Source organism: Zeus faber (assembly GCF_960531495.2).
Source record: "Zeus faber genome assembly, chromosome: 1".
NCBI classification, from domain to species: Eukaryota; Metazoa; Chordata; class Actinopteri; order Zeiformes; family Zeidae; genus Zeus; species Zeus faber.
The window spans coordinates 34,677,979-34,691,506 of NC_137193.1; the positions used below are offsets into that span (position 1 = coordinate 34,677,979).

Below are 13,528 nucleotides of genomic sequence, written 5' to 3' on the forward strand. Positions count from 1 at the left end.
ACAGATAAAGACGGCGACAGCTGTGCGCCCACAGGCGGGCCTTTCCCCTGCAGCGGCCGGTAGTACCGCTGAGGGGCAGCGGAGGGCCAGTAATGAAACGCGGCGGGTCTGAAAACGAAGATACCAAATTAAATGCTGGTTTTGACCAATCACTGATGCTTAGTGTGTCCGTGTCAAATGACACCTGCATAGGATCATATTTCCCTTCGCTCTGTATTTATTTATGGATTTATTTATTTATTAAATCTTCGAAAATGCGACTCGAGGTGATTCCCAATGAACTTAAGGACAACAGACACAGGCCGGCGTGTGCGTGCGTGTGTGTGTGTGTGTGTGTGCGTGTGTGTGCGTGTGTGTGTGTGTGTGTGTGTGTGTGTGTGGGGGGGGGGGGGGTCACAGTAGGCGGCGTCACACCAGCGAAGCCGCGTCTTTCTGATCTCACTTCCGTTCCGCTGGGGTCAGTCTCCGCTCCTCGTCTGTTGTTCTTCCATTTCCAGCCGCGTCGCCGCGAGGAGAGCAGGGAGCCGCCAGACACTGTCCCGGCAGATTTCACCCCGGGTCGGATACGCGCTTCGTAGTTACATAAACGGACTACTTTTTTTTTTTTATTATTATTACTATCATTTTTTACAAATTTTTTTTTTTTTTTTTGTTGTTGTTCTTCATTTGGTGTTTTCGTGCGTTCCGTTTCGGCAGAAACTACTGAACAAACCCTTCAAAATGGAGAACGACGGCAAATATCTGCCCGAACTCCTGGCGGAGAAGGACAGCCTCGATTCGTCGTTCACGCACGCCATGAAACTTTTATCCGCAGGTAAAGTGTCTGTGTCGGTTCTGATGCGTGGAGGTCGGCGCTTTCCGAAACCGACGGCTTTGTTCGCGTGCGGTAGGCGGGACCGGGGAGAGGGAGCTCCGTTCCACCGCGCGCCACAGTACATCCTTAGACACACACACACACACACACACACACACACACACACACACACACACGTGTAGCGCCGAGAATCGGGAATAAATGCGTAGTGTCCCTCGCTTCAGTCCAACCGAAATGTTGCCTGTTATCAGTCGGATCTATTTAAGCGCATTTGGGTTGTGCTCACGTTGTAGCGGGGCTGCGCACTTCGTGGCACCGTATTGTGTGAGGTCCCCTAAATACTCCTCCAGACGTAACCCTACACGAACTGATTTTTTATTTTTTTTTATGCCCTTGTCACTTAAGGCTTGTTGCGTTTTTTTTTATACAAGATGCACCCTCCCCAATCCCTCTATGACCCCTAAAAATAGTTTTAGAATGTTTTCTGTCCTTTTGGTTGTTGGTGACTTATTTGGAGCTTTCAACCAGATTTGGGGCTTGTTTGAAACAATATCCGAGAAGTGATTGCAGGGCGGTGTATTGATTATAATGATTTACATCTTGACTTATAGTATATATGTGCTCCAAAATTGGCGTTGTGTCTGAGGATGAGCACCATCCGAGTAATCTTCTCTGTGTTGGAACTTCCATGTTGGGTAGCTGGTGGTGACTACATTTGTACAGTATCTGACAGGATTTGTGACGGTGGAGACCAAAGGGGTTTGAACTCAACTTCTATTCGTGTGCCTTCCAACCCCGGGGAGGCTGCTTCATTTCACACGGCTATTCTTTTGAGTGGGGATTTTTGAGAGTGATGTGACAGCACAGCAAGCCTGCCTGTGATGGTGGAAATGGCGAATAAACGTTCCCAACTTTTGGTTCATGTTGTGGTGCTCATGGTATAAAGCATTTTTCTAGAAAGCTGTCAGTGTGCCGTTCATTTATTTTTGGATCCCATTGTCTGTCCGAGACCAAAATGTAGAGATATTATGTCTATTTTCTGCCCACCCACTTCTAGAAATCAACAGCATTCAGAAGGGCGAGCCCCAAAAAGATGGGGAGACGTACCTGGACCTTTTCACAACAAAGAACATTAAACTCAAGGAACGTGTGCTGATACCTGTCAAGCAGTATCCGAAGGTAAGTATTTATTTTCCCCTCCTGATTTCTAAATTAATTCCGTGCAGCCATGTTTCAATTACATAAAGCTGGGGGTGGGGGTATCACTCTGGGCACTCAAATTACTCCCCCCGACCTCTGGCCTCTTTAGCTGGAGAGAGTAATTACTGCAGATAGCATCGTTATTTTTTTTTTCATGTCACTTAGAGGAATGAAAATATTAATAATGTCGTTGCGGGGGGGGGGGGGGTGGTGAGCGCATCAGATCTCTGTGCGTGCGGTTTAGGGTGTATTCGCATCTAGCTCGTATGGAGAATTTGTTCTGATTCCTGGAGCATTAACCCTGGGGGGTGTGGGGGTGTAAACGTATTGGTTAATTTGGGCATATGTGAACACAGCAACTGCACTCTCCTCCGGACCGGGACCGCCTAAAGAGGGTGGTCTTGACATGCATGCAATCGCTCCACGAGTAGCTCATTTGCAGTGAAAATGCAACCGACCCAACAAACTTACCTGCTGTGCTGTATACACTATGCACAGTGGGCCGCTTTCTTTAAGCGGCGTGGCTGTACGAAGGCGGTTCCGAGGGGCGGACTACAATGCGCAGAGGAGGAAGGGGGAATCGCCGTGCTTGCTGCCACGCGGTTTGCGGACAGAGCGGAGCGCAGAAGAGGCATGGACACACAGGACTGAGCCTTAATGCTATCTCAAATTGAATATGTTTTTCATATACAAAACACCTGTATATCAAGAAGGGCAACAAAAGCAATTGTTACCGACGCTCCATTTTGTGTCCGTGCAGGGGGTGTCCGTGCGAAAAAAAACTTGGTGGTTTCCGGAAATCCTAGGAAACTTGGAAAATTCGGACCAATCACAAACCAGTTTGCAAACGCATGGTGTTTAAGTAGGTTTGGTCCGCTGCTAAGCGTTGCAGTGCGAACACAAATCGAACCAAGTGCAGCATTGTAACATTATCCCCTGCATCGGGATACAAAGCAAATGAACTACAGGTCTGAATACGCCCTCATTCTCACTGCATTCAGTCTGTTGATGGCATGCATGTTCGGTAAATCCCAAGAGACCCCCCCAACATCGCCAAACCCTTTGCTCATTCTTCGCTAATGGAATGAAGCCCTTACTTACCTCTGTTGTGTTGCCTTGGTATCGTTGAAAGGGCTTAAATTATGAAATTGAGACCGGTCCTGTAGAATCTTAAGGAATGCAGATACCGGGCATGGTCGGTGTAATGATTTGCCATTGCCATCGTTGCCATTGTCAGGTGGCGTGATTTGGTCGAGAAGGTGAAAATTCAAGTGTTTACAAAAGCAGGCAAGCCCCGTGCCGCCCCTCCTGTAGATGAATAATTGCTTGTGCAGCAAATCACTCTTCGATCCAAACGAGAGCTAGGGGTCCATGGCATATCTCAGGCAAGTCGGATATTTAGTTGGAGTGTATCTGAAGTCCTAGACAATCCATGACAGCATGCTAGACTGTTTCTGTCCTGAATCAAACTATTTATCAATCAAGCTATTTATCCAGTTAACCTTTGGGAACACGCCGAGGGATTACTTTGATGGCAATAACTTTTGCAACTTTTGTCATAAACAACTAATTTTTCTCGATTGCATTAGTTGTTTGTATCCCTCTTTAGGAATTTACTATTGGAGACTTTTACTTCCCAGTCACGTGGCTTTGAACCTGTTAGTGGCTCTAGTCTAGTAGACGAACGTCGACAGTCCCAGTTTGTCCTGTGGGTGAAGGGAGTCATATTGACCCGTCACTGGTAAATGTATCTGTAAAGTGACTCCCAACCCTCATTGTGATTTGTACACGCGGGATATCGTCCTTCCGCTCTACTTCACTGTCTTTTTTTTTTTGTCTGCCTTTATTAGTTCAATTTTGTGGGGAAGATCCTAGGACCACAGGGCAACACGATCAAGCGTCTGCAGGAGGAGACTGGCGCCAAGATTTCTGTGCTGGGAAAGGGATCCATGAGAGACAAATCTAAGGTAAAACATGTGCACACACACACACACCCCTACCCCTACCCCTACCCCTATCCCTACCCAAGTGCGGGAGGCACCTGAAGCTTCAACACATCTGCCTCGTGATGGAGGGGTTCAGCTGGCGCAGAGGTAGCTCAGGCGTGCATAAACACCAAAGCCAAGGGGCACGCCGGCAACACACGTCTGCTTCCTTTCCCCTTCATCACCAACACATAGCATGTTATCTAGCAGTGTGGAGCCGTATGAAGCACTGAGCGGAAAGGTGGGCACAGCGCACCGGCCTGCAGAATAATGCATTAGCCAGAATCGGTAACTGTCTGCTGCGCGATTTTGATTATTTTCTTTTTTTGCTGACATTTCTCCCCCATTGCATTCCAGGAGGAAGGTTTGCGGAAAGGCGGCGAGCCCAAGTATGCCCACCTGTCAATGGAGCTGCACGTGTTCATCGAGGTGTTCGCCCCTGTGCCTGAGGCCTACCTGCGTATGGCCCACGCCATGGAGGAAGTCAAAAAGTTCCTATTTCCTGTAAGTGCCTCCTGGTTGCCTCTGCACTGTTTTTGGTTTACGGTTTGCACGCTGTTGCTAAACCCTCTGTTTGGTTGGGAGCCGTTTTAAATTTTGCTGAAAGAGTACAGTGGAGAAAGTCACACCTGTTATCTGTGAGAATACAGAGGCACCCATTTCAAGTAGCGGCCCATTCACAGGGACTGTGGCTAAGGAGGTAGAGCGGATTGTCTAATCGGAAGAATACCGGTTCGATTCTCAGCTCCTCCAGGTAGCGTGCTGAAGTGTCCTTGAGCAAGACACTTAACCCCCTAACTGCTCCCTGAGCGCTGCTATATGGCAGCCCACTGCTCCTAGATACGTCCGTTACTAGGATGTGAAATGCAGATAAATGCATTTCATTGCCTCAGTACTTGCAATCTGTGCAATGTTGAAATCTAATCAGACAATTACTTTCCTGCAGTGTATGCTTCTGTTCAGAGATTGGGGTCAGTGACATCAAAACACATCTCCATTAGGGACTCTCTGTTGTATAATGGTTCAAAAAGGCAACAATAACCCGTTGCTAGAAGTTTACATTCAACGTCTTGCATAAGGCTCATGGTATTGCATTGTTTCATATGAAGGATATTTCCAAATAGTGCCTTCTTTGCCTTTAGCGATACCAGTAGAGGTGTGTTCCTGTTGGGGACCTCTTTTGAAGCTCCGGCAGTTGAGAGGCGTCTGGTGTTGGACAGAGCACATGCTGGGCAACTTTGGCTGCATCAGCTGTAGCGTGTTTTTAGCCTTTGCATCAGCTCTGTGGCAAACAGGAAAAGGACCCCGGGACTCATCCATGGTTTCTTGCCCTGTATGCCCCCCCCCTCCCCCCAATATATTTGTTTTCATGCAGACACATTCTGGGGTTTCGTCCAATTCCTTCCGCCGTGGAGAAAACAAGGACCAGTGCTGTAATAGTGTCTTAATGTTGAAGTGGGAGATAGAAGAAATGTGTGAATGTTATTGTTTTTTTTTTTTTATTAATCATACACTCTTTCACAATTGCGGACTAATGATTTGGGATGTCTGAATTACTGCGTTACGTTTAACAAAATCAAAGCAGCCCCTAATCCGTACATTTAGGAACGTTACGACTCAAGATGCATGAAATTTGATTACACATCGTTTATGCAGTGAAAGGACTGTCATGGACATGGAGAAAGCGTGTCTTGTGTGATTTTCTTGTCTTGATTTTTTTGTATGAAGTTGTATGGGGATGTAAAGCCTCAAATTGCTAGACATTCTTCACACAGCATTTTTCTCTAATTTGGAATGTTAGGCGTGCAATTTATGCGTTTTCTGAGGTCTTTGAAGCGTCTTCCGTGCTGTGAGTGAGTCAAACGAACATAATTCAGAATTTAAACCATTCTGATTTATTTCACTTAAATGGTGCAGTAACCCAGAATGCTTTTGTGCACTGTGAAGTAGAAATGTGTTTTCTAGCATTGCACTTATAGTATTAAACAGCTATGTACTGCGTTGTTTTGCTTCATGTCATTGATTTATCAGCCAGTTGATGGCTGATAAATGGGAGGGTCTGAAGTGCCACCCGAAGACTGGTCCCCTTTGAAGAAGGGTGCCGAACTAAATTGCTGCTTCCATGGCTTAGGGTGCTTGTCCATGGGACATATTGGTTTTAGTACGACAGCTCGTCGTCATACGAAAGTTGTTTGCTTATTCAAATCTTGCCCTGCATTTATTTTTGGGACAAAGGATAGAGTTAAATGTACACACACCCTGCTTTACTGTAAATGACCTCCACTCATTTATTATTCACTCACTCCTTTCCCCTCTTTACACTCTCATCTATTTTTGCCTCATTTTTCTTGTTTGGTTGTTGTTTCTCAACCTCTCGTGTGTGTGTGTGTGTGTGTGTGTGTGTCTGTGTGTGTGTGTGTGTGTGTGTGTGTGTGTGTGTGTGTGTGTGTGTGTGTGTGTGTGTGTGTGTGTGTGTGTGTGTGTGTGTGTGTGTGTGTGTGTGTGTGTGTGTAGGATATGATGGATGATATCTGTCAGGAACAGTTCTTAGAGATGGGTTACCTGAACGGCGGTCAGGAGCATGGAGCCCGGGGCAGAGGTGGCCTGCCTGGCAGGGGCCGTGGAGGCCCTAACGCCGGAGCCCCCAGGTAAGGAGGTTAGACATAGTACACGTACATACAGAATCACATTAGAAAGGAGAAATTAGGAGTTTAGGAGGAATTCGATTGCAATTTGGAATTTCTTATCACCTTCACACCTTTTTAAATGATTTATCCTCATCATGACTTTTGTCCTCCAGGGGGAGGGGCATGCCCCCTCGTGGTGGGGTCAACAGGGGCGGTGTCGCACGGGGTGTTCCAGTCAGGGGGGCATCGGTGGGACGTGGCGGGCCCCCCGCAGCCCCTGCCAGGGGAGCAGCCGCCCCCCGGGTCAGACCCCCCACCGCAGGCCCGCCACAAAGAATGGCTCCACCGCACCAGCACGCCTCCGCTTCCGCTGAAGCCTACGAGGATTATGTGAGTATTAATAACTGCTGTAGTTGTTGATATTAATGTTGACTGTTGTGTTGCGTGCTGCCTGCCAATTCATTTACTAAATATTTATCATTTTACAGAATTACACACTACAGGATATCATGATACTGAGTTGAACTGTGGCAGTTCTGTCTGGAACAGCATAGAATCAATTTGCGAAATGGTTGGTTGATGTTACACGAAACGGAAGCTCATTGCTTTTTAAATGGCTAAGCCCCCCCCATCACCACCACCACCACATACTTGAGATCTACAGGTCTCCGATAGATCAACTTGAAAGACCTCCAGCGCTTTTGGAAGATCTTGGCCTTCACAATCCACAACTCAAGCCTTCCTCCTCCACTTCCTCCCTTTACTTTCTTTCAGGCCTATGATGAGAGCTACACAGAGCCCGCCTACGATTCGTACGACAGCTACTACAGTCAGCCCCAGGCGTGAGTGAATCATTAGTCCTTTTTTTTTAATCTGGTTGGTTATGCTTGAATTTTCCCACTGCAGAACACACACACACACACACACAGACGCGCGCACACACACACACACACACACACACACACACACACCCCATGTTCAGCAATAAGGCTATATACACACACACACAGCCCATGCTCAGCAATATGGCCATATACTGATGTAAATCAGTCCAGTTTTGGCTTAAATCTCTACTCTGCGCTGACTTTAAATGCACCAAACCATGACATTTTAAAGCACACATTTTTTCCCAATATTTTCTTCCACTTTGAAGTTGATATTTTGATCATATTTTGTCCTTTTTAAATAATTAAAAGGGTAATAAGTAATGGGAGCCTTTGATGTCCTTGCTTCAAATGAGAATTAAATGGTGAAAAGTAAGACTTGTTTTTATCAAGTTTGATAAACACTGTTCTAAGACAAAAGTATTAACGGAAATAAATTGAATTATTGAAATAAACTAAATTTAATATGATTAAGCTTAATCATATTATATTAAGCTTAATTCAAATGGCTGTTTTCAAAGACCTTAATCTACATACTGTCCGGTAAGGTTAATGTCATAATTTTGGAAGATTTTTTGTAGAACTACTGTTGCTGCAAACAACCTTTCATTTGGTATTGCTTCGGTCTAAATCAAAACAATCTCCACGCGACTGGATTTGAACCATTTTAAGGAATTCCGTTTTCTCCTGGTCGCCGGTCACCATGTCCTTTCTTTTGCCATTTGTGTCACTCGTGCTATGATGGTTCCAGCAGTCTTGTATGAAGTGGACATTTGTGTGATCTCTTCTCTAACCCTTTCTTTTTATTTTCACTGTGAACGTTGAGATTTACAGTTTGATACCAGCTTGAGATATATATCCATTTATTTATAAACAATTGCCAGAAACCAACAAAGCAGGTTCACAAACTTGACATGAAAGTGTACTTTTGCGACTAACTCCCATGTTGGCTTTTTGTTTTTGTTGACGTGGGCCGGATGCCGAGCCGAGAGGGAGCGCTACGCTCCCTGGTTGAAGTGCCGCCAGCTTTGATCTCGCTCCTAATCGCCAGCCCAACAACAGTCAATCGCTGCATTGTGTTTCTTCGGAGATTACATTTTTTTTTTTATATTTGCCTATCTCTGCCCTTTCATTTTTTTGTTGAATTTGCAGAGAACCTGAGTACTATGACTACGGACACGGAGAGTCAACAGAGACGTACGAGTCCTATGGTGAGGGCGCACACATACACCCTTCCCCTGTGTTAGCCTGGGGTACATGACTAGCCCAACTGTTTTTTTTTTGTTTGTTTTTTTTTATATCTACTTTCTGTGTGACTCCTCAGGCCAAGACGACTGGAACGGCACCCAGCGGTCGACCCCTGGGAAAGTCCCTCCGGCCCCCAGGGCTCCCAAAACTGCCTACAGGGAGCACCCCTACAGACAGTATTAAGGCGGGCCTGCCCACCGTAAAAGTGTTGCCCCCCACCCCCCACACACACACACACTCCCACCATGCCGCCTGCCGCCTGTCCACCGAGGCGGCTCTCGCTGTAAAGCAGCCCGACAAAAGTAATTGTCCGTTTAGTCTTTCGTTGTTGTCGCCCCCTCCCCCCTAAACACCGGACTTGTTTTTTTTTTTTTTTTTTGGTTTTTAATCAGACAAGAAAAGAGAAATTCTTGAACCGATCAGTCTCCCCCCACAACCCTGTCCCACTATACCCCCACCCCACCTTCCCCCCTGAAAAAGTGACATTTAGAGAACAACTCGGCAAACGCAGCCTCTTCATTCTTGTCTGTTTTTTTTTTTTTTTTTGCTTTATTAGTATTTTCTTGTTTTTTCTTTTTTTTTTTTTTTGCTGTTTTTGAAGTGTTTTTATTTTTTTGAGTGGAGGTAGTGGCTCCATTATCAACTTGTTTAGCGTTAAAGGAAACCGTTTTAATGGTTTTGTTTTTAAAAGGTAAAATGAGAAAAAAAAATCTGTCAAAGAGTCAGTTGCGGATTCCCATTTAGGCTACATTTCAAAATTCTTTTTTTTTTAATATAGCCGCATAAAATATATTTTTTTTTAATAATTTACCCAATTATAATTTACCCAATTAAAGCCAATTATGTAACAGATATGCAAAAATTATTCTAAATTAAAGAGAAGGCAAAACACTCCATGTTAACGACATGATGCTTCCCATTTGTTCTTAAATAGATCTTAAAAAAAAAAAAAAAAAAAAAAAAAAGATGTCCACCTAGGCAGCAATATTTTTCACTGTATTTAGAGTTTTGAAATATAGCCCTAATCGACACTGTTGAGATGTACTGTCCTGATATCCTTAATTTGGTTTAAAGTGGCGGAAAGCTTTAATTTCGAGACTAAATGTCACCTAAATCTTACTGTAATTCCCTGAAATGTGGCCAGAGCGTGCTGCTGTGCACACCATGTGGGTATGCTTTAGTTTTTTTGTTTTTTTTCAATCTTGATTCTCTAAACTGCATGCACCAACCACACAAAGAAGGATCGGGACATCAAATCTCCACATGGGTCTTCTCTTTCTGCAGAGAAGGGATCCTGCAGCTTAATCCGAAAACTATTGTACATATTTCTAAAAACCAAACTGTACTTATCCTGCCATAACTATCTGTAACCCTCTCCATTAAAAATGCATTATGCTACATGTGTAAGCTTGCATAAATAGGTAACTAAATCTGTCCAAAAGATGTTTTGCAGCAGTTTGTCAATAAAGCTTAGTTTGGTTTTTTTTTTTTAATGAAACTTAACCTGGTTCATTTTGTTCCATGTCGTGTTAAAAAAAAAAAAAAAAAATTCTTTCTTTAAACAACCTTGATCAGTCAAATGTAGGTGTTTTTATTTTTTATTTTATATATTTTCATTTCTCATTCCCCAAACCAAAGCATTTTTGTTTTTAATCTTAAATGAATGTGTTGACGTCTGCAGACTTTTAACCCTTACAAAATGATGTCTTGATTTGATAATCAAAAGAGCACGACTTATTCTCTCTCTTCTCTTTTCCATACTTTTTAAAAAAAGGAGCCAGAGGGTAAAGGCCTCTAAAATAACCTGGATTAGCTTCCTAGTGTGTGTGTATAGTGATCTAAAGCATTGAATGCCTGGGTATGTATAAGATTTTTTCCAATCCTACCTCACCTGTGGTCGCTAATCGTTTTAACGGAGAATTGCCTTGGTAGCCCCTGGGGAAAATTAGCCCCCTTCGGACCAGGTTTCGTTGACACGAATGGCGCTGGCGTGGGCGGCCGCTTTTAGTGCAGAATAATGGCAGTGCAATGGAGAGGACGGTTATAACCTAGAACACGCCGCCGTAAAGGTAACCTAACCCTAAATGTTTAATTTGTTAGTATGTTCCATCCATTGACGTAAACTTGCTGGTTAAATGCGTGCAATTTCACTTTTTAAAAACACTGTAGTCGACAAAGGCACCAAAAGAAACCACTTTAAAAGTAAGAAGAGGAAAAGAAAACAACAATGTAACTTTTATGTAGATTTTATGTAATAAAACTAAATTAAGTGATGCTGTCATTGTTATTTTGTACTAACAAAACCATAGATTAGTCTTAATGCAACTCTTGCTAAAAAGTGAACCAAGTCAAAATTTATTGTAAATATCTTGAGCTGCTGTAGTTTTTTTTTTTTTTTGTTTGTTTGAAATATGTGTAAACACTGTAATAAGGTTTTTTTAAACAAAAAAAAGTTCTGGAGTTGCATGAGTGTACCGTACCTACAACTGTAGACGTTGCATGACTCTTTAGTTTGCATTGTCTCCCGCTGTTTTTGAAGTTCAGTGCTGATTTTTCTTTTCTTCCCTCCTTTACCAGGCCCAGGCGCGTCCCCGTGACACCCAGGGAATGGGACGGTCTGCCGAAAAGGGGAACTTAACAAAATGGAAACCCTCCGGTAGGTCCGCATCAACTCATCACCTCTTGCACTCTCCGCTTCCCCTCGCTGTTGGTTATACAACACGTGTGGCTGAATCGAAGTCATTTGGCTCTTTTTGTTTCCCGGGGGTTGTGCTATCTCCTCATATCATATGTAGTTTGGAGGAGTTGAACTGATGCTTTATGGCGTACACAAAAAAAAGCTGGGTTTAAAGCAGTGGTCTTCAACCGGGGGTCTGTGGAGGTACTGCAGGCGGTCTACCAATTTTTATTTAATGTCAAAATTATTTTTGTGAAAAATGTATTTTAGACAAAAAAATATATTGCGTAAAGTCCAACCATTAACACCAGAACAGCCGAATCACAGCTTTACAGCATTATGGTGCGTTCAAAACCTCAGGTTTTTGAGTATCATCTGTCTCAAAAACATAACCGGCTGAACTTCTATAAAAACACATGGTCAATGGTTTGTGTTATTGTATTCATATTAAACAGCATGTAAATCCCTATTGCGGATTTGTGAAAACTTTATTTTATTCATGAAAACAGAGGAAAATGTGGATTTACACTGTTTTCTTTCTACACACAGGCCATTAAGACCGGGTTAATGACTCATTAAATTGTCTTCTAGTTTTGCCCGTGCCACTGGAATCAATAGATACCACATTTGTTAAATAAAAGTGTTTTTAAAAACGCAACCTCTATCTATCTATCTGTCTGTCTGTCTGTCTGTCTGTCTATAAAAAAACTTCTAGTGGTCAAACCTGGACTAGTTAATTCTAAAAAGCCTAAACAGAATTTTATAGCCTATTTTAGATTTGTGAAACCTAGATCCTATTTGTGAAAATAAAAGTGGATTTCACATTATTTTTTCCCCACAAACCAGTGTTCGTTACTGGTCTACTAATGGAAAGAAATCTAAAATAAAATCACACAGGAATTGTAAGCATCATAACTGAGTGTACAAAAAGATTGAAGCATTATAAATGTTATTATGGGCAAGGCTTCAAATGCAACAAAGAATTTTGTTTAAAGTAAATCAAGGGGGTACCTGCTGTTTCTCTATCCACCAAGGGGTCCTTGAGATAAAAAAAAGGTTGAAGACCCCTGATTTAAGGCATAGTCACTATTTTTCAACCCTGGCCTTATTACAATGGTGGTTTCCATAATTTCCCCCCTCCACACACACACACACACACACACACACACACACACACATTCATGTCCTTCATGCGATGTTTAGGTTCGGGACGCACGTACACAGACACACACACACACCTGCTACATCGTTACACAATCCAAGCACTGTCTGCTGCTTTTCCGCTGTCTTTACCCTCTGTAGTGTGGGAACCTGCACAGTGTTATTCCAAAACATTCTTAACACTGTACCCCTCACACCTGCACATTGGGGGAGGGACAAAACTGATAAACTCAGTGTGTAGGTCACTTCAACTCCAATCCTCCACCAGCAATATGAGCAAGATTCACTGCTCAGAAGGCCTTGGACCTATTGGAAGAGAGTGAGACAGTGAAGTGGAAGAGGAGGATGCTTCAGAATATGAGGATAATGTAGAAATTGAGTATGAAAGGGAATTTGAAAAGCATGCACCAGAAGGAGCCCCACAGCAGATTTAATTATAAAAATCAATGAAGACATTTTAATTTAACTTTTTCCTAGAGAAGCATGACTTATGCCACCCACGTCTTTATTATAGTGGATTTTTTACATCAGTTATAACTATAACAAACCGAAGACACTTCCATTGTTAAATGTGATCTAGCAAAAATGAATTGCAAACATTGATCATATATGTTATCTTTATATGTCAAGTAGTATTTTATGTACATTTTTGTTTCTGTATTGCTTTTAAACCCCCAATTATGTCCTGGATCAGTTTGACCCGAACAGTACCAAAGGGTCCAAAAAGTGAACATAATACATGGGTTAAATGCAGTCCAATTGGGCATGCATTTAAGCCGTGTCTGCTTTTTTGTCAGTGACCTCTGTGGCTTTGTGGGTGTAGCCAAAATAACCTGATTTGACTGAGTGCAAAAGAGGCAATAAAAAAGAGCAGTTTCTAACCTTTTTTTTGTGGTGTATTTTAAAAAGCCCCACATGGGAACCTCTCCTTT

The 13,528-nt window shown here is 43.2% G+C and overlaps 1 protein-coding gene across 1 annotated transcript; it reads left to right on the forward strand.

The window, feature by feature from the left end:
• The first annotated feature begins 525 nt into the window (after positions 1-525).
• khdrbs1b (KH domain containing, RNA binding, signal transduction associated 1b) lies at positions 526-11,031 on the forward strand. The gene is made up of 9 exons (XM_080002736.1): positions 526-814; positions 1,872-1,993; positions 3,865-3,981; positions 4,357-4,503; positions 6,514-6,647; positions 6,800-7,016; positions 7,401-7,468; positions 8,663-8,721; positions 8,835-11,031. The coding sequence occupies exons 1-9, from the start codon at positions 721-723 to the stop codon at positions 8,939-8,941; spliced, it is 1,065 nt and encodes a 354-aa protein (XP_079858862.1). The 5' UTR covers positions 526-720; the 3' UTR covers positions 8,942-11,031.
• The last annotated feature ends 2,497 nt before the right edge of the window (positions 11,032-13,528 follow it).